Genomic DNA, 25,035 nt, shown 5'->3' with positions numbered 1-25,035 from the left:
CCCATGCAGATAGCAACATTCTGAACTGCTACTTTCGCAGGGTGCCTGGGGCAGTGTATCATAGATAGATATGGGATGCCTGAGGCTGATGACTTTCTTTTGGTAAAGACAGAGCAGGCCAATTGTAAAAGGGGAGATGGAAGAGATTTGCCACAAGTCGATCTGTCTGGACAAAAGTATAGGTGGATATTGATGATATATATGGAAATGGGTGGACACCCGCTAGAATGTGGCTTGATGCTGGGATCTTGGAAAAAGACAAGAGGGAGTAGGCCGACTGTGTGAAAGAAAGCTCCAGGTGAACATCTGGGCTCCTGGTTGTCAATCCTGGATCTGCCAGAGCCAATCGGAGGTCAGAAGGGAGCTCTGGAAAGAGATATTGTTGTTGATTTCACCCTCCTTTTATCCCCTGGGGGCCAGAATGGTGGCTTGGTCCAGCTGGGGCTTTGGAGGGCAGCCTTTGACTGAACAAATTATTGATATTTTGCAAGTAAAAACCAGTTTCTTCCTCTTCAAAATGGAAATATCAACCCTTACCTCCCAGGGGTTTAGGAAACTTCCCAGCTGCCATGATTATAAATGCAATTTCCCACTAGTTTCCTGATAATTTGTCTTGTCCCTCTCCCCACGAATCATATTTATTTATTTATTTATTTATTTATTTATTTAAGTTGGGGCCGGGCTCGGTGGGTGGCTCACGCCTGTAATCCCAGCACTTTGGGAGGCCAAGGCGGGTGCATCACCTGAGGTCAGGAGTTCGAGACTAGCCTGACCAACATGGTGAAACCCCATCTCTACTAAAAATACAAAAAATTAGTGGGCATTGTGGCGGGTGCCTGTAATCCCAGCTACTCCAGAGGCCAAGGCAGGAGAATCACTTAAACCCAGGAGGCGGAGGTTGCGGTGAGCCAAGATAGCGTGCCATTGTACTCCAGCCCGGGCAACAAGAGTAAAACTTCATCTCAAAAAAAAAAAAAAAAATTAAGTTGGACAACTTACACCAATCTGTTCCTTTCAGCTGATAACAAAGATCAGATCCACTTTTACCCTGGGGTATAAACTAAGCCCCATTAAGATAATCTTCAAAACTTGTTTAAACATGTGTTTTTGCTCCTTGATAACTGTCTACTTTATTTTCAACAGGTAAAGTTTCAGTTTAGTCTAGACACATTAGAAGGAGTCAGTCTGAGAAGCTTGGATGGGAGGGTAAGGACAGTTAAGAGTCAAAGGTAAGTATGTTTCTGGGTATTCTCTACCCCATTTTGTGGAATCCTCCAATTACTATCATCCAAATGGCCAGGAGTGGTGGCTCACGCCTGTAATTCCAGCACTTTGGGGGGCTGAGGCGGGTGGATCACGAGGTCAGGAGTTTGAGACCAGCCTGGCCAGTATGGTGAAACCGTGTCTCTACTAAAAATACAAAAACTAGCTGGGCGTGGTGGCTCATGTCTGTAGTCCCAGCTGCTTGGGAGGCTGAGGTAGGAGAATTGCTTGAACCTGGGAGGTGGAGGTTGCAGTGAGCTGAGATGCCCTACTGCACTCCAGCCTTAGCAACAGAGCACGACTCCATCTCCTCCATCTCAAAAAAAAAAAAAAGGCTGGGACAATTTAAAAAAAAAAAAAAATGAGAATTTCATTGTAAATGCCTTCTTCCATGATTTGCAAGAAACAGACCACTAATGAGGATTTGATGAGATTGACAGGGTTTTGCATGCCCCAGCTTTTCAATGGGAAAATTACATAGTGGGAACTCAATTTTAATTTAAAATGGACACATGCAGACCTAAATGGTGGGTGGATCACAGACTAGAGATGAAGGTTTCAGAGCAACTCCAATGGGACACAGGAACTAGGAGGGCTACATAATAGCAAAATGGAGCCTCTTCTCTCTGCCCTCAGATGTGAATTTTCACAGCTTCCAGTTACACCCCTTTCTGATGCTAATAACAATACTTCTCAAATTTCCATGTGGGCTGTCAATGACATGTTACAGAAGCACAAACTATTGGAAATTTTAAAATTGGATTTCGTTCTTATTGATTTATCAATTACACATCTTTCAACAGGCTTTGCCATCTAGAATGAATGACAAATAACAAGTGTCATTCACCAAGCACCTAGAATATGTTGGGCACAGTGCTAAGCCATTATATGTGTTATTTCTTCCAACATCAACAAAATTCAAGCATATTTATATACAGAAAATTGTCCACAACATAAATGTAAATCTCAGTGAACTATCACAAAGTGAAGCCCCGTATCCCTTCCTTCCAAGTCCCTGCCCATACTTCAGAAGTTCACAAGGTGCCTCTCCCAAGCAAGACCCTCCTCTCCCCTCAGACATAGGCACTATCCTAACTTGCAACATCACAGACTAATATCCCTGTTTTTGACAATTTATTTATTTTTAAAATTTTTATAGAGATGGGGTCTCACTATGTTGCCCAGGCTGGTCTTGAACTTCTGGACTCAAGCAATCCTCTTGCCTTGGCTTCCCAAAGTGTTTGTGAAATTTATATAAATGGAATCATATAACATACATTGTATTTTTAGAAATCACTTTAACAACTTTGCAAGGAGGGTATTATTGTATTATTAGTCCCATTTTTCTTTTTCTTTTTGTTTTTTGAGATGGAGTCTCGCTGTGTCGCTCAGGCTGGAGTGCAGTGGTGTGATCTTGGCTCACTGCAACCTCAGCCTCCCAGGTTCAAGCAATTCTCCTGCCTCAGTCTCCTGTGTAGCTGGGATTAACAGGCGTGTACCACCACACCTGCCTCAGTCTCCTGTGTAGCTGGGATTAACAGGTGCATGCCACCACACCCAGCTAATTTTTGTATTTTTAGTGGAGAGTAGAGATGAGGTTTCACCATGTTGGCCAGGCTGGTCTTGAACTCCTGACCTCAAGTGATCCACCTGCTTTGGCCTCCCAAAGTGCTGGGATTACAGGTATGAGCCACAGCGCCCGGTGGCCTGCCTCCCTCCTTCCCTCCCTCCCTTCCTTCCTTCCTTGCTTCCTTCCTTTTTGAGACAGGGTCTCACTCTGTCACCCAGGCTGGAGTGCAGTGGTGTGATCACAGCTCACGGCAGCTGCCACCATGCCTGGCTATATATCATTTTATTTTATTTTTACTAGAGACAGGGGTCTCGCTATGTTGCCCAGGCTGGTTTTGAACTCCTGAGTTCATGTGATCCTCCTCCCTCAGCCTCCCAAAGTGCTGGGATTACAGGCATGAGTCACTGCACTCAGCAGATTGCTCTTATTTTCTAGAGGATGAAAATTATGTACAGACTAGTTAAGGGATCTGTCCATGGTAAAATAGCTTCTAATAAGTGACTAAACTAGGATTCCACCCAGGCCTGTATAAATGCCAAATTGTTTTCCTTCTCTGCACCTTTGCCAAAATCAGAACGGGTGACTTTCAGAGTCTCTTTACAAAGGCCCCCTTTCTTTTCACTGTCTGCCACTGCTCAGATTTCCATTTAAGGACAGGATTAGCCCAGCGCTTACTGTGTCTTTCTCACTTGGCTTGAGGAAGTGTGATGAGGGGACAATGGGGTGAGGGTTGAGTTTCTTTGCTTTCTGATCATTTCTTGATTTCCATCTGATCTATGTTCAGTTGGTTGCCATTCCCCAGCCTGGCCACAAAAAGGCCTGTTCTCTTTCACAGTTTGAGTGTATTTAAGGTTGGTGATTACAACATACAAGGTTGGGAACATTTCTGTTCTTCCCTCCAAGGTTTTGGTTGTATGGGGTATATCCTGAAGCTTTTAAAATATCCTCAGAAATAGGCACAATCAGAGAGCCAGATGGTACTTGAATGACTGAAGTTTGGCATATACTGTGCAAACACACGCTCCTATTGTGTTAACATTCTAGAAGGTCTCATTAATCTTCTAATTAAACTCTATCTTCTAAACCCATTTATTAAAATTTATAGCCGGGTGTGGTAGCTCACCCCTGTAATTCCTGCACTTTGAGAGGCCGAGGCAGGCAGATCACTTGAGGTCAGGAGTTCCAGACCAGCCTGGCTAACATGGTGAAACCCAATCTCTACTAAAAATACAAAAAATTAGCTGGACGTGATGGCATGCACCTGTAATCCCAGCTACTCAGGAGGCTGAGGCAGGAGAATCACTTGAACTCAGGAGGCAGAGGTTGCAATGAGCCAAGATCACACCACTGTACTCCAGCCTGGGGGAGAGAGCGAGACTCCATCTCAAAAAATAAATAAATAAAATAAAATTTATAACTGCCTATGTAGAGCAATCAGAACATTTTGCATATTTATATATGCATATTTATAAAAGCTCACCAATTTGGAAGTATCTTTTATTTTTTAAAATAATAATATTATATATATAATAAAAGTGAGACAAGCAGATTTGGACAGGTGTGAAAGAAGTCAAAAGGAATGAAACAGGTCAAATAAACCAGTGAGTTAAAGAAAATGAGGTAGCCTTGGAGAAGACAGTTTACACAATTTTCCTTTTAGATTCTCCACAACTTTGCAAATATGCAGACCTATAGGATGCTATTTCCCAAGGCCTAGGACTTACTGCTGTGCTGGAATGTGCCCCTTTGTTTAATTCCATAAAATTAGACAAATCTCATCCTCCAAATCTCATCCTCTCATTCCAAATCTCATCCTCCCCACACCTCATTGTTCATGAAAGGCAAAGTCAGCTCCATTCAATGACTGAACAGGAGCTGGGACTACAGGCATGCGCCACCATGCCCAGCTAATTTTTTTTGTATTTTTTTTGTAAAGACTGGGTTTCACCACATTGCCCAGGCTAGTCTCAAACTCCTGAGCTCAAGTGGCCTGCCCACCTCAGCCTTCCAAAGTGCTGGGATTACAGGCATGAGCCACCACGCCTGGCCCAGGACTTCTTATATGTTGGAAACTGAGGGTCGCTCAGGCTTTCCTGCTCAAAAATACCTCCCTACCAGCCTAAAATTCAACGGTTTTGTCACTAGCATTCCTTATGAAAATGTTAATCTAATACCTGAGCAGAAATGCACATTAACTCAGAATTTTCTCATGGGATGAGATGGGTATAAACAAATAGATATTATATCAGTATTAATTATCGTATTCCTTAGACATAGAAAAGCAACATATATTATACAGATGGAGGATTGAGAAATTGTTAGGACTTTAAATAAACTCGATCCGTACATTTTTAGTCAATAGTTTCTGTGATGGATCAAGCTTTTTCACAGATATTAGGTGATATAGAACTTCAACAAATAGCCAAAAGTTGGTTGAGGAAGCTTCAAGATTTTGAGATAACATATGCAGTAGAGGTAAAATGGTAGTTTGAATTAATACAGAATTCTGCAGCAGTGGTGCAGGAGAGAACTATCTGTAATCAGCAAAATATCTTTTAGAGGGTGGAAAGTACATGACCTTCAGGGCTGAGGTAGGCTGGGGCCAGAGTGACTAATGAACTAATTTATACAACAAATGGACAGGAATTACGGTCGTTGCGTTGGTAGGAAGGACTTAGACAAATAGGGCTAACCTTGAGAAGAGGGAATTGGTTTGAGAGGGACCCAGCCTCTGGCGGGACCCAAGTGGGGCTAGAGTGGAATATGGCCAAAGGTTGCCTGATAATTTACTTTTCAATTATCTAGAATGATGTTGTTATATTTTGTATTATATCAGGGAATTCTTACTCAAACTGTCACGTTAGTGGTGGGTGTATGACTACTGATACAGTAGAGTTATCAATAAAAATTTGACTTGCTAATTATATCCATTGTTATCTGGTTTAATTTCATTTTGTATCAGTTAGTGATTGTGTTTGGCTGCGAATGACAGGGATTCAAACACTCAATAAACTGGCACAACAAATTGCTTTATTTTTCTCGAGTAATGAGAAGTCTGGACCGAGGTGGCCCAGGGCTGGATGGAGGCTTTGCCATGTTGTCAGGGGCTCAGCATATTTCCATATTTCTGCTCAGTCATCCTGAGCATGTTCTTATGACTTCCTCGCCTCAAGATGGCAAATCCACCTCTAGCATGGCCTCTGTGCTCCTGGCAAGAGAAGGATGTGAAGGGCGTAAGGGGACCTATCAGCTGAGCACAATCTGCCCCCTTTTAAGGGCCTTTCCCAGAAGTGCCATCCAGCAATTTCTACTGATGACTGATTGGACAGAACTATGTCATGTGGTCATTGTAACTGCAGGGAACTTGGAAAATGTGTGTGTGTTTTTTTAAAGTCAAGTCCAAGTGTATTGAACTAAGTCCAGGCCTCTCTGAACTAAGTTGGAGATCCTTTAGTAAAAGAAGGGGAGAAATGATATTGGGATAAGCATCTAGCAGTGACTTCTAGAAACCAATGGTCCATCTGGTATAGGGCTTCATCTTGGTATATGGCATACCCTGATGAGACATCGTGACTGGCCTCTAATAGGCTATCCTGCAATGAAGCAATCATAGTCATGAAAACCTCATATCATTACAGACTCACATGTATCTTCCTAGACACTTCTTCTGGTAATGAAGATATTTTCAATTTATATAGGATTCTTTCTCTGGTTATTTAATAAGTTAGTGAGATTTAAAAATGTATTAAAATTGCTTCAGATCCATCAGTGTCATGAATGATGTTAGAAAATATTTGCCAGAAGCCAAACATTTGAACAGCTTTAACCATGGCATCAGAAAAACTACAATTACATTCAGGAAAGAGCTGCTTGATGTGTGACATTAAAATGCAGTTCCCCAGGCAACTGAGAGGGAGATACATTCAATAACAACAGAGCTTCTATGAATTGCTAAGCTCTTACAGAACTTGCAACACCTTTTATTTATTTTTCATTGACAGTTAAATTACAACTTGAAAGCATCTGCTAACTAGAAAACAAATCCTCTGCTTTGGATAAATTAGGCCTCCTCCCAAAATAACTACTACCAATAGAGGAGCTCAGGAGAAGCAGGAGCAGTGGAAATGTGCAGATGAGACATACAGCCCTGCCATCGGACACTGTTGTGTTGGCGATAACGCTCTACAGATGGATATTGATCCATGTCTAGGTCATCCTTTCCTCAGATGATAAAGCCCTGCCCCAGTGTTCTCATCATACATAAGTTCGAAAGCCTTCTTGGATGGTGTCATTTCACAATGCCTAGTTGGGAAGTCAGCATATGGGCATTTAATAGTAAATTGCATTCAGTGAAATGCATCTCTTGAGGTATCATTTCATAATTCCATTGTCAGGTGTTGCACTAAGTACATTAAAAAAAATATTGGCCCAGCATGGTGGCTCACTCCTGTAATCCCAGTATTTTGGGAGGCCAAGGTATCCAATCTCTTGAGGCCTGGAGTTTGAGACCAGCCTGGGCAACAAAGTGAGACCCCCATCTCTAAAAAAAACAACAGAAAAACCAAATCCAGCTGGGTGGTGAAGTTTAGGCGTGAGAGTTTGAGAGAGCAACAGTATTAGATGGTGGCTCACTCCTGTAGTCCCAGCTACTGGGGTGGCTGAGCTAGCAGGATTATTTAGCCCAGGAGTTCAAGGCTGCAGTGAGCCATGATCATGCCACGGCACTCCAGCCTGTGCAAAAGAGCAAGACCCTTTCTTTAAAATAAATAAATAAATAAATACCAAACTTGTAGTATTTACAATACAGTTTTACCTCAGTTAATACAATCTATTGCTGAAAATCTTGAAACAAACTATATCCTATTGACTTACATTATAATTTCAATTTTTTTTTTCTATTTCCATTAACCAAGGAACAGAAATGTTTTATTTCAACTTTTGATTAATTTTCAGTTAATGATAAGAAACAGCTCTTTAAACTGGGCGTAGTGGCACCAGCCTGTGATCCCAGCTACTCAGCAGGCTGAGGTGGAAAGATCACTTCTTTTTTTTTTTTTTTTTTTTTGAGACAGAGTCTTACTTTGTCTCCCAGGCTTCCGCCTCCTGGGCTCAAGGGATTCTCCTGCCTCAGCCTCCCCAGTAACTGGGATTACAGGTGTGTGCCACTATGCCCGGCTAATTTTTGTCTTTTTAGGAGTTTCACCATGTTGGCCAGGCTGGTCTCGAACTCCTCACCTCATGTGATCTGCCCACCTCAGTCTCCCAAAGTGCTGAGATTGCAGGCGTGAGCCACCACCCCTGGCCGAGGATCACTTCTTGAGCCCAGGAGTTCAAGGCCAGCCTAGGCAACTGCGAGACTCCATCTCAAAAAAAAAAAAGGAAATAACACTTGAAGTTTCCTGTCTATACTTAGACTCTTAAGTAAATCAGCACCAAATACTTATTTGTTTTTTCGCCAAGGGATCTGCCCTTTTAAAAATTTTTAAATTTTTTCTGTCTTCACTAATTGTAGCAACAATAGGATCTAGGGGGCCTTGCTAGAATTAAAATATTGCTTTTGTATAAAGACATTTTTTGCCATTAATAATGGCCAACACTTATTTTTCAAATTGTATATGTCTAATACTGTTGATCTCTCAAACTCTCACAATAAGCCTACGACAAAGACTCTATAATTATGATGCTCATTTTACAGAGGAAGAACCAGGCTTGAAGAAGTGAAGAAACTTGCCCATTGACAACAAAGATAATTGATGGAGCCAGGCCATGAACCCAGACAGTGAAACTGAAGCTTGTTTCTTTACCACCGTATCATATGGCTGTTTGTTTTTTTCTATATTTTTCCTTTTGTTGCTTCTACTTTTGGTTTCATTTCTAAGAAATCCAATTGCCTAATTCAAGGTCTTGAAGATCTATGCCTATATTTTCTTCCAAGAGTTTAATAATTTTACCTCTTGTATTCTTATTTTCTTTTGTTTTTTTTAGATAAGATCTCGCTATGTTGCCCAGGCTGGCCTCAAACTCCTGGGCTTAAGACTTCTCCAGCCTCAGCCTCCAGCATAGCTGGGACTACAGATGCCTGTTACTGCACCTACCTGATGAGTTTATTTTTGTATATATTGTGAGATAGAGGCCCAACTTCTTCCTTTTGTATGTAGATATCCAGTCGTCCTAGTATCATTTGTTGAAAAGATTCTTCTTTCTCCATTAAATTGTCTTGGCATCCTTGTCAAAAATCAATCAAACATAAATGTNTCTTTCTCCATTAAATTGTCTTGGCATCCTTGTCAAAAATCAATCAAACATAAATGTGAGGATTTATTTCTGGGAAAGAAATACACTTGTATGATATCTTTGATTACATTCCCTCACATTCATTGAGTTCTCTACCTCAGGAACCCTAAGTATCCTTACACTGGATCATCTTTGTCTTCTCTAATAGCTTTCATGTTTGTCTTTTGTTCTGTGTTCACTCTCATGCCTTTCCTCATGTCAGCAATTACAGTTTCAACAGTATCTACTTTGTACATGGTTCTTTCTAATTGATTCTATAATAATGATGGTCCTCAATATATTTTGTTGATCCATACTCCCCTTTCAATTCTATTATTTTGGCTTTTGTCTTATTAAATCCATGATTTTTTTTTTTTTTTTTTTTTTTTTTGAGACAGAGTCTCTCTCTGTCACCCAGGCTGGAGTGCAGTGGCCGGATCTCAGCTCACTGCAAGCTCCGCCTCCCGGGTTTACGCCATTCTCCTGCCTCAGCCTCCCGAGTAGCTGGGACTACAGGTGCCCGCCACCTCGCCGGCTCTTTTTTTGTATTTTTTAGTAGAGACGGGGTTTCACCGTGTTCGCCAGGATGGTCTCGATCTCCTGACCTCGTGATCCACCCATCTCAGCCTCCCAAAGTGCTGGGATTACAGGCTTGAGCCACCGCGCCCGGCCTAAATCCATGATTTTTGTTTGTTTGGTTTTTTTAGACTGAGTCTTGCTCTGTTGCCCAGGCTGGAGTGCAGTGGTGTGATCTCAGCTCACTGCAACTTCTGCCTTCCGAATTCAAGCCATTCTCCTGCCTCAGCCTCCCAAGTAGCTGAGATTACAGGTGCCCACCACCACGCTGGCTAATTTTTGTATTTTTAATAGAGACAGGGTTTCACCATGTTTGCCAGGCTGGTCTCAAACTCCTGACCTCAGGTAATCTTCCTGCCTCAGCCTCCCAAAGTGCTGGGATTATAGGCATGAGCCACTGCACCCAGCCTGAATTTATACTTATTGAGTGAGTCTCTGGCATCAAACATTCGTGAGGAATTTTCTTCTGTTCCATGAGCTTTGCTTTCTTCTTAGTTGCATTCTTTGCCTTTATGTCTCCTGCATGCCATATGATGTTCCCCCTTGGTTTTCTTTTGTTTTGTTTGGCTGGTGTATGTTTGCATGGTTACCATGCTGCTTCTCTGCCCCCTGCCCATGCTTGGGTGGCTGTTTCCTGACACTGTGTATCTCTGATATTGTTGAGACATCTTCAGGTTTTCCATGATAACAGAAGCCCATTTGTTTTCCTTACTCTGCTGCAGTCTGGAGCTTGAGGAGCTGTGTTGCATCACTTCTTCTGAGGTAATGTGGAGGTAGGGACAGAGTTCAGCTGCGCTGAGGTGCACTCTCTATTAGCATCTCTCTTAGCATCTGCCTGTTCTTCTGAGATGCTATTGTAGATTCTCTACCAGGGACACATGTCTGTTAGGATATCCTTTATGGGTACCTTTAGGCTTTGGATGGCTTATTATACTCAATATGAGGCTCTTTTTTTTTTTTTTTTTTTGAGACGGAGTCGCGCTCTGTCACCCAGGCTGGAGTGCAGTGGCGTGATCTCGGCTCACTGGAACCTCCTCCTCCTGGATTCAAATGATTCTTCTGCCTCAGCCTCCTGAGTAGCTGGGAGTACAAGCGTGCGCCACCACGCCCAGCTAATGTTTTTTTTTTTTTTTTTTTTTTTTTTAATAGAGAAGGGATTTCACCATAGTGGCCAGGCTGGTCTTGAACTCCTGACCTCATGATCCACCCATCTCGGCCTCCCAAAGTGCTGGGATTACAGGCGTGAGCCACCGCACCCAGCTGAGTCTTCTCTTTTATCTCAGAGACTCAGCTTAGTGTTCATATTCTTCCATTTTGTCTCCAAAAGTTGTTCCATTCCTCCTCAGGCAGAAGAGAAGAAAGGTAAGAGCCCCCATTCAGTTTGCTTCTGCCTATATCTGGTGAATTTAGTGAGACATCTCAGGATTCTCCCACAGTCCTGCTTCTGGGAGGCTGGGGTGGGGTAAGTATACTTTTTTTTTTCTTGAGACAGAGCCTCAAGCTGTCGCCCAGGCTGGAGTGCAGTGACATGATCTTGGCTCCCTGCAACCTCCGCTTCCCAGGTTCAAGCGATTCTCCTGCCTCAGCCTGCTAAGTAGCTGGGACTACAGGTGTCTACCATCATGCCTGGCTAATTTTTGTGTTTTTTGGTAGAGATGGGTTTCACCACGTTGGCCAGGCTAGTCTCGAACTACTGACCTCAAATGATTCACCTGCCTTGGTCTCCCAAACTGCTGGGATTACGGCCTTCAGCCACCGCGCCCGGCCACCTTGTCTTTGTACCTTTTTTTTTTTTTTTTTTTTTGAGACAGAGTCTCGCTTTGCCGCCCAGGCTGGAGTGCAGTGGCCGGATCTCAGCTCACTGCAAGCTCCGCCTCCCGGGTTTATGCCATTCTCCTGCCTCAGCCTCCCAAGTAGCTGGGACTACAGGCGCCCGCCTCATCGCCCGGCTAGTTTTTTGTATTTTTTAGTAGAGACGGGGTTTCACCGTGTTAGCCAGGATGGTCTCGATCTCCTGACCTCGTGATCCACCCGTCTCGGCCTCCCAAAGTGCTTGGGATTACAGGCTTGAGCCACCGCGCCCGGCCGTCTTTGTACCTTTCTACCTTGATCCAAAATCTCCTCCAGAGTTTGAATTTCAAGTATAGAGCCTCCACCAAGTTCACTTAAATTTGCTTTTTTCCAATCACTGTTGCCAAATACCCAATATTAGTTTGTCTATTACCCTTGGTGTTTGGAAAAATTGAAACTGGTTTTCTTCTGCTGTGACACCACAACAACAATCGACACAGAAGACTCTGTGACCAAATGGGTGGGGGTTTTCTCCCACACACCAAGCAGGGGACGCCAGCTAGGTGTCCTCCCTCTTATTCAATTCAATTCTGATGCTGCCTACCTGGAGATAGCTGTAGATCCCACAAGTTGAAGGCTCAGTCCCCAACACTGGCCCCTCCTTTCCACCACTCACAAGTCTGGGCCTCGGGAACTTTTGACTGACCGGCTTCAAGTTGGGGTTTCCAAAACTCCCTCTTTGGGTTCAATTAATTTGCTGGAGTGACTCAAAGAACTCAGGAAACACTGATGTGGACCAGTTTATTATGAAGAATATTGCAAAAGATACAGATGAAAAGATGCATAGGGTGAGGTATGGGGTAAGAGGTATGGAGTTTCCATGCCCTCCCTGGGCACACCACCCTCCAGGAATCTTCACATATTCTGCTGTCAAAAAGCTCCCTGAGCCCTGTCATCTGGGTCTTTTATGTTCATTGTGTAGGCATGATTGAAGCATGGACAGCCGTGTCAAGGTGTGATTGACTTCTCTGTGCAGCTGTCCTTCCTCCAGGGTATGAGGCAGGACCCTGTTTGCAATGAGGGTTAATGATCCATAATCAGAAAGGCGGGGGATGATTAGAGTCATGCCTTTGATGAGTGGAAGGAGAGCAGAAGGTAAGTGAGAGAGAGAGAAAGAGAGAGAGAGTGAGAGAGAGAGACTGATTTTGTTTTCTGAGGCCTAAAGTGCCCCAACATTATAACAAAAGACTGTGAGTTATGAACCAGGTACCATGGCTGAAAACCTACATATACATGTATCATCATATCACAGTTGGCAAGCAACTCTTTGTACATTTCTGTAGCCCTGCAGTGTTCATTCTCTGACTTGGTGTGTCTCCCTCATCTGCCTCTTTGTTCTGCTGCTGTCCTAGAAATTAGAGAATTAAAAAAAAATTCCTTGGCTTTTTGGTAGAAAGAAACTCCCAGACTGGGTCCAAGCTGAAAATGAATCCCTTACTGGGTGAAAAACATGGATGCGGTTACAGTTCCTGGGTGTAAATGCTCGTAGTATTACTGTTGAACCATTTTATGCTAATACATTCTCTGGACATTGTTCCCTTTTGGTTTATTCCTCTTTTTTCTCCTGTTGCTACTTATAACCATCCTTGTCAACTATCTACATTTTACTATTAAATTATTCATATAATGTTGGTGATTTCAAAGTTTTCTTGTATTATTTTTGGTCATTTGGTCAAAAGGCACTGCCTCCATTTTACAAGTTAGCATGTATCCAGAGGCCCTGTTCTGCAACAAAAGTGCAAGTGACTCAGTGGCAATATGTCTAAGAAAATGTTAATTTTTAGGGTAAAAATTTTATTAGAAACTGTCTTTGGGGAATACAATATTAGTTAATGTTTACACATGTTTTTAAAGGAAGGCAAAAGATTGCCAGTAAAAATAAATTCTTACTGAAAGCATCTCTCTCTACTGTCTCCATTTTTAAAGTACCTCACATGTTATCTTTGTTTTCATTTTGTTAAATGCAAGGTCATTCTTTGAGTGTCGTCTTCAACTATGCTTGAAATAGTTTGAGACCCAGCAGATAATTCTGACCAGGTGGTATCAGCAGACAGTGGGCAGTACAGTTAGAGGAAAAAAATGTTGCAGGGCTCCATTCCCAAAAAAGACCCTACAATAAAACATTCAAACATTTCAATAAAGAGGAAAATGACAAAGAGGTTTTCCAAAGGATATTCACATTCTCTATTTAAAAATCCCGCTGGGCCGGGTATGGTGGCTCAGGCCTATGATCCCAGCATTTTCGGAGGCGAGGGTGGGTGGATCTCTTGAGCCCTGGAGTTCAAGACCAGCTTTGGCACCATGGTGAAACGCTATCTCTACCAAAAATACAAAAATTAGCCAGTCTCATAACCTGCTGTTAAATACATATATTAAAATTTAAGGCCGGGCGCGGTGGCTCAAACCTGTAATCCCAGCACTTTGGGAGGCCGAGGCGGGTGGATCACGAGGTCAGGAGATCGAGACCATCCTGGCTAACACGGTGAAACCCCGTCTCTACTAAAAATACAAAAAACTAGCCGGGCGTGGTGGCGGGCGCCTGTAGTCCCAGCTACTTGGGAGGCTGAGGCAGGAGAATGGCGTAAAACCCGGGAGGCGGAGCTTGCAGTGAGCTGAGATGTGGCCACTGCACTCCAGCCTGGGTGACACAGCGAGACTCCGTCTCAAAAAAAAAAAAAAAAAAAAAAAATTAAAAATAAATAAATAAAAAACCCCACTGATATGAAGATTTCTTCCATTTTAGAGTAAAGGTGCCTACAAGGTTAGGCAATGTCCATATTTCTTTCCTGAATGTTTCCAATGGGGCTGCGCCTGGAGCAGACATATCATAAATACTAATTACTTATTATAATGACCAAGCTACATTGTTAGTATAGAATAATTCCACAGGCTTCCCTATTGGTTTGTCTGATCCTAATCCTATTAATACCTGCGTATATGTCAGAAAATCTACATTAGGCCAGGCGGACGCCTGTAATTCCAGCACTTTGGGAGGCCTAGGCAGGCGGATCACCTGAGGTCAGGAGTTCGAGACCAGCCTGGCCAACATGGCAAAACCCCACCTCTCCTACTCAGGAGGCTGAGGCAGGAGAATCGCTTGAACCCGGGAGGCAGAGGTTGCAGTGAGTCGAGATCGTGCCACTACACTCCAGCCTGGGTAACAAGAGTGAAACTCTGTCTCAAAAAAGAAAAAAAAAAAAAAGAGAAAAAAAGAAAAAGAAAATCAACATTAGACTCTGAAACAGGCCAGGCGTGGTGGCTCACACCTGTAATCCCAGCATTTTGGGAGGCTGAGGCAGGTGGATTTCCTGAGATCAGGAGTTCCAGACCAGCCTGACCAACATCGCAAAACCCTGTCTCTACAAAAAATACAAAAAAATTAGCCGGGCATGGTAGCAGGCGCCTGTAATCCCAGTAATATGGGAGGCTGAGGCAGAAGAAAAGCTTGAACCCGGGAGGCGGAGGTTGCGGTGAGCCGAGATCGCACCATTGCACTCCAGCCTGGGCAGCAAGAGCAAAACTCCGTCTCAAAAAAAGAAAAAAACAAAACAAAAAACTCTGAAACAAAATGTTAATGGCCGGGTGAGGTGGCTCACGCCTGTAATCCTAGCACTTTGGGAGGCCCAGGCGGTTGGATCACCCGAGGTCAAGAGTTCAAGACCAACCTGGCCAACATGGTGAAACCCCATCTCTACTAAAAATACAATAATCAGCCTGTTGTGGTGGCATGTGCCTGTAATACCAGCTACTCGGGAGGCTGAGGCAGGAGAATCGTCTGAACCCAGGAGGTGGAGGCTGAAGTGAGCCTAAAAAAAAAAAAATATATATATATATACACACACACACACATTATTTTGATACATGTTTTAAAGCTCATCTTTGGCATTATGAGATAATCCCTCAAGTGAGGAAAAAGGTCCATTTTTTAATCTCAAAGAAAACAGTTACAGCAGATGTCATTGGTTAAGAGTTCAGTTGGTGAATAGCATTTCACAATTTGTACTAACATCTAGGGAAAGAAGCTTTGCATGGAACTGTAAAACTGAGCACTAAATCTGCACAACTGCGTTTCTAGAAAATGCAATGGGTTTTATAGAGATGAGGTCTTGCTATGTTTTCCAGGATGGACTCGAACTCCTGGCCTCAAGCGATCCTCCAGCCCCGGTCTCCCGAAGCGCTGGGTTTACAGGCGTGAGCCACCACCCGAAATGGATTTTAAGTGAAAGTCCTATCTTCGTTTGCAAATCAATTTTTCCAGGATCAAAGTTCTAGCAACCATAAATACTATCCTTCTAGACATAGGGACCCACATAAGGGCCACCTGATGTGACACTTGCCCCGACAGCGGTGCCACCTGGCCTCTAGGTGGCAGGTGCGTTTTTAACTAAACCCAAGAGTCTAAAGTCACATTATTCTCTTGCCTTGAAAGCTTAAGAGCTGGTTCCTAATCGGTGGCTAAACTCGGTCTCTCTCCAGGCAAGGCCACCTGTTTGCTGATCTTTCACTGGGAGAGGGGACCGGAGCCCTTCAATGCAGCGCCCTCTTGGCCTGAAGAGGGGGCGACCAGGCGCCCAGACAGTCTCTCCCACCGAGGTCCCAGCTCCTGGGCGCCTGCCTCTTTTCGGATTCGGCTCATTCCGCAATAAGCGGAGGGGTCCCGCCGGTTCCTAGGGGCCGGCGCCCTTTTCCTTCCTTACCTGCGCTTCCGAACCCCTCTGGGCCTCTCCAGAGCCGCGACCTAGGCTGGAGACCCCAGGGGCGGGCGGCCGAGGGGCGGGGCGAGCGCCATGACGCGAGGCGGCGCCGGCCAATGGGAGCGCCTCGCGGCGCCGGCCGAGCCGCCGGGCCATAAAAAGGAGGTGAGGCCCGGCTTTCCAGCCTGTGGCTGCCCCCGGCTCGGAGTGTGACCTAAACAGGTCGCGCACCTTCCTCAGGTGACTCCGGCCACAGCCCATTGTCCGCGGCCACCGGCGGAGTTTAGTCGCAGACCTCGAAGCGCCCCCGGGTACTTCCCGAAAGGCAGCGGCTGCGACGGGTCCATGGAGAAGGGCCCTGTGCGGGTCCCCGCGGAGAAGCCGCGGGGCGCCAGGTGCAGCAATGGGTTCTCCGAGCGGGATCCGCCGCGGCCCGGGCCCAGCAGGCCGGCGGAGAAGACCCCGCGGCCCGAGGCCAAGAGCGCGCAGCCCGCGGACGGCTGGAAGGGCGAGCGACCCCGCAGCGAGGAGGATAACGAGCTGAACCTCCCCAACCTGGCAGCCGCCTACTCGTCCATCCTGAGCTCGCTGGGCGAGAACCCCCAGCGGCAAGGGCTGCTCAAGACGCCCTGGAGGGCGGCCTCGGCCATGCAATTCTTCACCAAGGGCTACCAGGAGACCATCTCAGGTCAGTGCGCCCGCGGGCTGCTCTGGCGTGCGGGCGGCGGGGGCGGTGCTTGCAGGAAACGCGCGCCGGCTCCAGGAAGTTTCCGGAGTTGCCTCACTCTTGGCGCAGGGAGCCGGGCGCTGTCACCTCCGAACCGGCCCTAACCCGCTGCCCTGCTGAGGCCCTGCGTGGGGCACAGTCGGGGCGCCCTGGGTGGCAGCGACCTCTCAGCCCCAGGATTCGCTGCAGCCGCCTTTCAGGGGCCCTTCCCGCTTCCAGCGCGTAGCACTCCTAGAGCGCCCCGGGTGGGCGTGGACGGGAGTCTGGAGCCCTCTCGCCTGAGCGCCCAGCCAGGGATTCTCGGGGCACCTGCGGTTCCAAACTTGCCCACGATAAGGATCAGCTGGGCACTTGCTGGGGCGACGGCTTCCTGGGTAGTTCCTTATTGAGATCCCATTATCGGGTGTATATCTGGATTGAAGCCTTGGCGCGATCCTTCCCCGCAGCCTCGGGAACCTCCACTCTCACTGATTTGCCAGGGGATTGGAGTCTTAGAGTTGTACTTTTGTCCACCTCAAGTTTACTCCAGTTCAGGACATTTACAAAATTCGGCACAATTTTGGGCACGGGCTTCCCCGGAGTTTGAGGTGTGAGATTGATTGGGTGAGTTGGCTGCTGAAATCTGTTTCCTCCCCCAACCCCCAACCGCGCAAAAAGCAGTGAAGCTACTCCGGGGTTCGGAGGGCTCCCTGGGTTCCAGGACTCAGTCTCATCCCCGCACCCTCCCACCCTAAAATAAAGCCGGGTTGACCCGGTGCTGTTAGCATCTGAGGCGTGTCGGCTTTTCACCCAGAGGGTGGGGATGCAATCAGTGTGGGTAGGATGCAAGGTGGGGTGATGGAGAGTGGAAAATGGGGACTTTGCTGCCTGTTGGCTGGAGGAGCAGTGTTGGTCTATATTTAAAACAAACAAAGCTTCTGGCTTCTACAGCTGGGACCAAAGACGTTATTTTCCAGTCTACACCTTCCGTGTATCTTGGTGACATTTAGTTCTTTGGCCTAAGAAGCATTCTGCTGTTCACTGTTTTCTGAAATAAAAACAGTGCGCTGGAAAGGCAATCTCCCTGCCCCAGTTATTTCTCTGAAGGAGTGTGGACCGATTCCACCCAATAGACCCTGGGAAAAAGAAAGTTATTTTTTGCCCAGTCTTCCACACCCCAAAGGAAGGGTGGGAAATCAGAAGGCGAAAGAGGCGGGGCCCCAAAAGGAAATGATGCTGCACTCTAAAACCGGGAATGACTTCCAGTTCTGTGTCCAAGTTCACTTTTTTTACCCCTCGATTGCAAAAGTTTGGAATCTCAGAAGCAGTTTCAAAATGCAAAGACTGAAGAATAAACTTTCAGTTTTCCGTGGGTTCAGCTCTTTGGAGATCTAGGGCTTTAAATTGTGTGTGTGTGTGTGTGTGTGTGTGTGTGTGAGAGATATTCCACAATGTAATGAAATGTCTTAAGGCCTTGCTCATTTTACCCCTTGCAGACGCAGAAAGTGGTTTACTCCACAGCATGGGCCAGGCTTTGGGAACCCTCCCCTAAGAGAATTCACAGGACAGTGTTCTGTAATCTAGCATGGATCTAATTACCCAAAGAGAGAGGGATTTCTGACCCTGAGATAGGTCACAGAATTACCTAAAGTGACTCACAGATTTACTTGAGAAATGGTTAGCAGAAATATCTCATGAGTGAAGATTCATCTAAAGAGGATTAATGACTGCAAAGAACACATCATTCCACATTAGAAAACTGTTCTGGTTGACCGAGCTCGGTGCTCACGCCTGTAATCCCAGCACTTTGGGAAGCCGAGGTGGGCGGATCACCTGAGGTCAGGAGTTCAAGACCAGCCAGGCCAACATGGCAAAATTCCGTCTCTACTAAAAATTCAAAAAAATTAGCTGGGTGTGGTGGCGGGCGCCTGTAATCCCAGCTACTTGGGAGGCCGAGGCAGGAGAATCACTTGAACCTAGGAGGAGGAGGTTGCAGTGAGCCGAGATTGCACCACTGCACTCCAGCCTGGGCGACAAAGGGAGACTCTGTCTCAAAAAAAACAAAAAAAACACCTGTTCTGGTCAAGTGTTAGTGTTTAAAAAGTCCATGGGCCTGGCGTGGTGGCTCGTACCTGTAATCCCAGCACTTTGAGAGGCCAAGGTGGACAGATCACCTGAGGTCAGGAGTTCAAGACCAGCCTGGCCAACATGGGAAAACCCAATCTCTACTAAAAATACAAAAATTAGTTGGGCATGGTGGCAGGTCCCTGTAATCCCAGCTGCTCAGGAATTTGAGGCAGGAGAATCATTTGAACCCGGGAGGCGGAGGTTGCAGTGAGCCAAGATCGCACCATTACACTCCAGCCTGAGCAACAAGAGCAAAACTCCATTTCAAAAAAAAAAGTCCATGGATATAGAGACAGAAAGCAGATTAGTAGTTGTCAGGGACTGGCGAGAAGAGGGAGATGGGTAGTGACTGTTTAACGAGTATGGAGCTTCCTTTGGAGCTTCCTTTTGGAGTCATGAAAATGTTCTGGAACTAGAGAGTGGTGATAGTTGCACAACATTGTGAATGCCACTGTATTGTAACTTCAAAATGGCTAAAAATGACCAATTTTATGTATATTTTACCACAATATAAAGACAGGTTTTGTAGCGTGCCTTTTGTCCCAGCTACTAGGGAGGCTGAGGCAAGAGGATAGTTGTTGCTCAGGAGAACAGCCTGGGCAACATGGGGAGACCCTGTCTCAAAAGTCCATGGAGAGGACCATTTAAGATTATTATTATTATTTTTATTTTCATGTTTTTGAGACAGCGTTTGGCTCTGCTGCTCAGGCTGGAGTGCAGTGGCGCAATCTCGGCTCCCTGCAGTCTCAGCCTGGTGGACTCAAGTGATCCTCCCACCTTAGCCTCCTGAGTAGCTGGGACTACAGGCTTGTGCCACCATCCCTGGCTAATTTTTGTATTTTTGGTAGAGATGGGTTTTTGCCATGTTGCCCAGGCTGGTCTCGAACTCCTGAGCTCAAGGGATCTGCCTGCCTTGGCCTCCCAGTCTTAGGATTGCAGGTATGAGCCACCATGCCCGGCCCATTTAAGATTATTATAAGCCATTAATTGAGTATAATCATGCATTACATCATGATGTTTCATTCAATGATGGGCCACATGTATGAAGGTGGTTTATAAGATTACAATGGAACTGAAAAATTCCCATTGTCTAGTGATGTCTTGGTGATCCTGACCTGTGTAGGACTAGACTAATGTGTTTATTTGTGTCTTAGTTTTTTCCTCTCCTCTCCCCTATGTCTTAGTTTTTAACAAAATTTAAAAATTAAGAAAATTGGGCCAGGTGTGGTGGCTCACACCTGTAATCCCAGCACTTTGGGAGGCTGAGGTGGGCGGATTACTTGAGGTCAGGAGTTAGAGACCAGCCTGGCCAACATGTTGAAACCCCATCTCTACTAAATATATAAAAGTTAACTGGACATGGTGGCGTATACCTGTAGTCACAGCTACTTGAGGCTGGAGAATCACTTGAACCCAGAAGGTGGAGGTTGCAGTGAGCTGAGATTGCCCCACTGCACTGAAGCCTCAGTAAAAAGAAAAAAAATTAAGAAAATTAAAAATAGAAAAAGGTATAGAACAAGGATATAAAATATTTTTGCACAGCTGTGCAATGTGTTTTTGTTTTAAGCTGTTATTACAAAAGAGTCAAAGTTTTAAATACATTAAGCTGAAATTATTGAAGACAAAGTATGTTTAGTGTTGCCCAAGTGTACAGTGTTTATAAAGTTTACAGTAGTGTACAGTAATGTCCTAGGCCTTCACATTCACTTACCATGCATTCCTGACTCACCCAGAGCAACTTCCAGTTCTGCAAGCTCCTTTCATCGTAAGTGCCCTACACAGACATACCATCTTAAGTCTTTTCTACTGTATTTTTACTGTACCTTTTCTATGTTTAGATGTCTTTCTAAAATTATTATTATTTGTATTTTAAAAATAGAGGCAGAGTCTAACTGTTTTGCCCAGGCTGGTCTCGAACTCCTGGGCTCAAGTGATCCTCCCCTCTCCTCTCCTCATCTCCCAAAGTGCTGGGATTACAGGCGTGAGCTATCCCACCTGGCCTAGATCTCTTTAAATATGCAAATACCATTGTGTTACAGTTGTCTGCAGCATTCATTACAGTAACATGCTGTACAGGTTTGTAGCCTAGGAATAATAGGCTATACCATGTAGCCTAGGTGTGTAGTAGGCGATCCCATCTACGTTTGTGTAAGCACTCTCTTCCTTCAATGTTTGTGATATGAAACTGCATTTTTCAAGTGTTTCTCAGAATGTATTCCCATTTATTAAGCAATGCATGACCATACTTTTTAATGGGTTAAAAGTTTTACGTGGATGGTCTTGGTTAATTTTCCAATTTTCAAGTAAACATTTCTCTTATCCCTATGACAAGGCAACTGAGGCAGAGAGGTTGGCACAAGCAGTAGAGCTGGTATTTGAATCCAGAGGGTCTGATGCAGAACTCGTAGCCACTTGCTTATAGTGCTACACAAAGAACTGAATCAGTGTACCTTTTCTATGTATTTCAAACTGTGAATTGGGTTAACAGCATTAAAAAAAAAAAGTGGAGTAGCCAGGTGCGGTGGCTCACGCCTGTAATCCCAGCACTTTGGGAGGCCGCGGTGGGAGGCCAAAATTGGGAGTTCGAGACCAGCCTGACCAACATGGAGAAACCCTGTCTCTACTAAAAATAGAAAAATTAGCTGGGCATGGTGGTGCATGTCTGTAATCCCAGCTACTTGGGAGGCTGAGGCAGGAGAATCGCTTGAAACCAAGAGGCAGAAATTGCAGTGAGCCAAGATTGCGCCATTGCACTCCAGCCTGGGCAATGAGCAAAACTCATTCTCAAAATAAATAAATAAATAAATAAATAAATAAATAAATAAATAAATAAAAATTTTTAAAAAGTGGAGTAGAGGTTGAGTGCAGTGGCTCAAGCCTATAATCCCAGCACTTTGGGAGACTGAGGCAGGCAAATCACAAGTTCAAGAGATCGAGACCATCCTGGCCAACATGGTGAAACCCCGTCTCTACTAAAAATACAAAACATTAGCTGGGTGTGGTGGTGCGTTCCTGTAGTCCCAGCTACTTGGGAGGCTGAGGCAGGAGAATCACTTGAACTCAGGAGGCGGAGGTTGCAGTGAGCCGAGATTGTGCCACTGCACTCTAGCCTGAGCGACAGAGCAAGACGCCATCTCACAAGAAGAACAACAACGACAATAAAAAGAAAGTAGAATGGATAAGATCAGTGTATCATATATAGTAAGGATGTTTTGATAAACTTCTATGTAGGTTTTATAGGTATAATTTTGTGTGTGTGCACTGGCTCCAGATGTAAAATGCATTTCTTACTGTAGGTTGTAGTCAAAAGTTTGAAAGCCTGTATCTAGGGGATCTAAGGATTTAATATTTCTTTTTTTTTAAAGAGATATGTAATTAAAGAGAAGACAGAGTAGTGAGAACAAGGATGATGCTGAACTTAAAGAAATGAATCTGAAATGTGGTGGTCTGGGTCCAACCACCTGGACCAACCTGGATGGCAGGGAGAAGGAATGATACTGGTGGGAGATAGGAGTGAGTGGGAACCCACATCTTTAGGTCCATAAACAATTCTACACAATCCCTTTTATTTCTTTAGAGAGTGTGAGTCAAGTGGCCACTATATATTGTTTTTGGATAGGAACATACTTCTCTGAAGGTTACTTTTCTGTGCTTGTAAACAAGATACAGGACTTTTTATCTTTTTATGTATCTGTATTCTGTATTTTAACTCCTGATTAGTAATGTTGACTTAAGTGTTGTAAAATTTAGAATAAGTTGGCATTTTACATTCTTCAAAATCCTCTTTTCCCCCCAGTTCCTCTTGTGTGGATTGATCCAAACTCCTGGTGTTCTGGGGAATTTGTTCAGTTTTCCCTACATTGCAGCATCTCTCCATGACTGTCTCCTTTTGTACCTTTTCCCTACTTTCCAGTGTGTACCTTACCATGGGACCATCTGTGGTCATCTGTGACAGGGTTATACAGATTTCCTAGTACTGTTCACTACTGGACTGTAGCTCATGGGCTAGGAAGAAGGGCTGGAGGAGATGCTATCATCTCTCCCAGGAGCTGGGTTTCCTTTGAATCTACATCACAAGCTGATCCTTGGACCAGCTCAGACCAGCTCATCTTGATCTATTTCTGTCCCATTTCAGTTTAGCTATATCCTAGTTCTCTTAAATATTCAAGGTTTTATCTTGGTGAATTCTCCTTTGTATATAAGGTACCTTTCCTGAGTTTCCACTATTCTTTTATTCAGAACCTACACTTAGTTAAATTGGAGAGTCTGGTATTCTCTGAGGGCCTCGATCTTCATGCCCCTGTAACTGACCCTTCCAGGTATACATGGGAACAGCCTTTCAGACAGCATTATCTACTAAGGATTAAATGGGTATAAATTGTTCCATCAGTTGTTTTTTATGAGTTTATGGGAATATGCAAGAGTCTTGACTCTCACATTTCTAGTTAAAGTAGGTTTTATCTTGTCTGCCAAGACAGTTTTCATAAATCATGTTAACAGTTCAAAATTTTGGGAAGCATGCATATAATCCAGCGTGAGATGGCATTGGAGGTGGCTGACTGCTTCCCTGTGAGGGCTGAGGAAGCACAGACACTGACGGTGAGTCATATCCCCACCTCAGCCATTTTCACTGGAAGATTATGTCTATTTGCTAAAGATAATGGGAAGCAATTAGATACTTTGTTTATACAAAAATGCATCTTAGACACTTCATACTGAAATGTGGTAGCAGTCACAAAAGGTTTTTCTTTTTGAATCACAAACCTCTCTGATTTATTCAATTAGACTGCTTTGGTGAACTAAGAATTTTAACAACAACTAAGATGTGACAGGGAACAAAAACGTAAATTATTTACTATTCTCTCCTATACATGGGTGAAAGGTGAGTTTATGTCCTAAGTTTTAAAGTATGTTATAGAAATGTTCATTGGATTAAGAGGTACTATTTTAGATGTGTAGCTCATTCAAATTTTGATCCATTAATAATTTTTGTGTTTGGTTTGTTAATGAACACTTATATAGGACTTAGTTGTGTTCATTGCCAGAAAGAGCACTGTGAATAAAGAAGAAAAAAATAACAAGGCACTTGACATATTATATAATTGGAATTTTGGACATGTCTAAGTGGAATAAAACAGTTAGGAAGTTACTGAGAAAGGGGGAGGAAAGCCAATCCTAATAGTTTCTTTTAAAATGGATTATCTAGAAACAATTTTTCTGACATGGGAGGAAAAATCAATATACATAACTTCACTATAGCAAGCAAAGCCATCAGGTTGGTACTCGCACTAGATTTCCATGGCTGTATCACACAGTATCACAAACTAGGTGGGTTAAATGACAGAAATAAACAGTCTCATGGTTCTAGAGACTAAAGTTCCAAAATCAAGGGGTCAGCAGAACCATACTCACTCCAGAACCTGTAGTGGGGAAGGCTGTCCTTGCCTCTTCCCAGCTTCTGGTGGTGGCTGTCAGTTGATTGTGTTCCTTGGTTTGAGCTGTGTCACTCCGATTGCTGCCTCTGTCAGTGTCCACATTTTTGTTTTGTCTTATAAGGATGTCAGTCATATCAGGGAGGGTCCGCTTTACTCCAGTATGCCTGTGTTAGTTTAGCTGATTACATCTGCAACAACCCCATTTCCGAATAAAGTCACATGCTAAGATACCTGGGGTTTAGGACTTCAACATATCTTTTTTGGCGGATGGCACGATTCAACTTGTATTAGTACTAAACACTATTCTTTAAAAAATTACTAGGAATTTTACTATAATTTCATTGAACATCAAGTACCAGACACTTCACTGAACACTGGGAATGCAGGATAAGCAAAACCAGGTATTGTTCCTGCCTTCATGGAACTTACAGTGTAGCAGATAGAATCACATGAAATAGAAATGTGTTGTGAGATTGAGAAATGTGATGATAAACAAAAACACAGCTCAGTGAGAGCACTTGGCATAGGAACTTGACCAAT

The 25,035-nt window shown here is 44.3% G+C and overlaps 1 protein-coding gene across 4 annotated transcripts in view; it reads left to right on the top strand.

Annotated features, from left to right (window-relative positions):
* Window positions 1-15,446: 15,446 nt before the first annotated feature.
* GCH1 (GTP cyclohydrolase 1) overlaps window positions 15,447-25,035 on the top strand; it is a 52,972-nt gene continuing 43,383 nt past the window's right edge. For all 4 annotated transcript variants that reach the window (XM_025392962.1, XM_025392961.1, XM_025392960.1 and 1 more), the window contains exon 1: window positions 15,447-16,915. In XM_025392962.1, the coding sequence (XP_025248747.1) occupies window positions 16,573-16,915 (343 nt within the window). In that variant the 5' untranslated portion in view covers window positions 15,447-16,572. The remainder of the gene's footprint in view (window positions 16,916-25,035) is intronic.

This window comes from Theropithecus gelada, chromosome 7b (genome assembly GCF_003255815.1).
Source record: "Theropithecus gelada isolate Dixy chromosome 7b, Tgel_1.0, whole genome shotgun sequence".
NCBI classification, from domain to species: Eukaryota; Metazoa; Chordata; class Mammalia; order Primates; family Cercopithecidae; genus Theropithecus; species Theropithecus gelada.
This window is presented reverse-complemented; position numbering and strand designations above follow the sequence as displayed.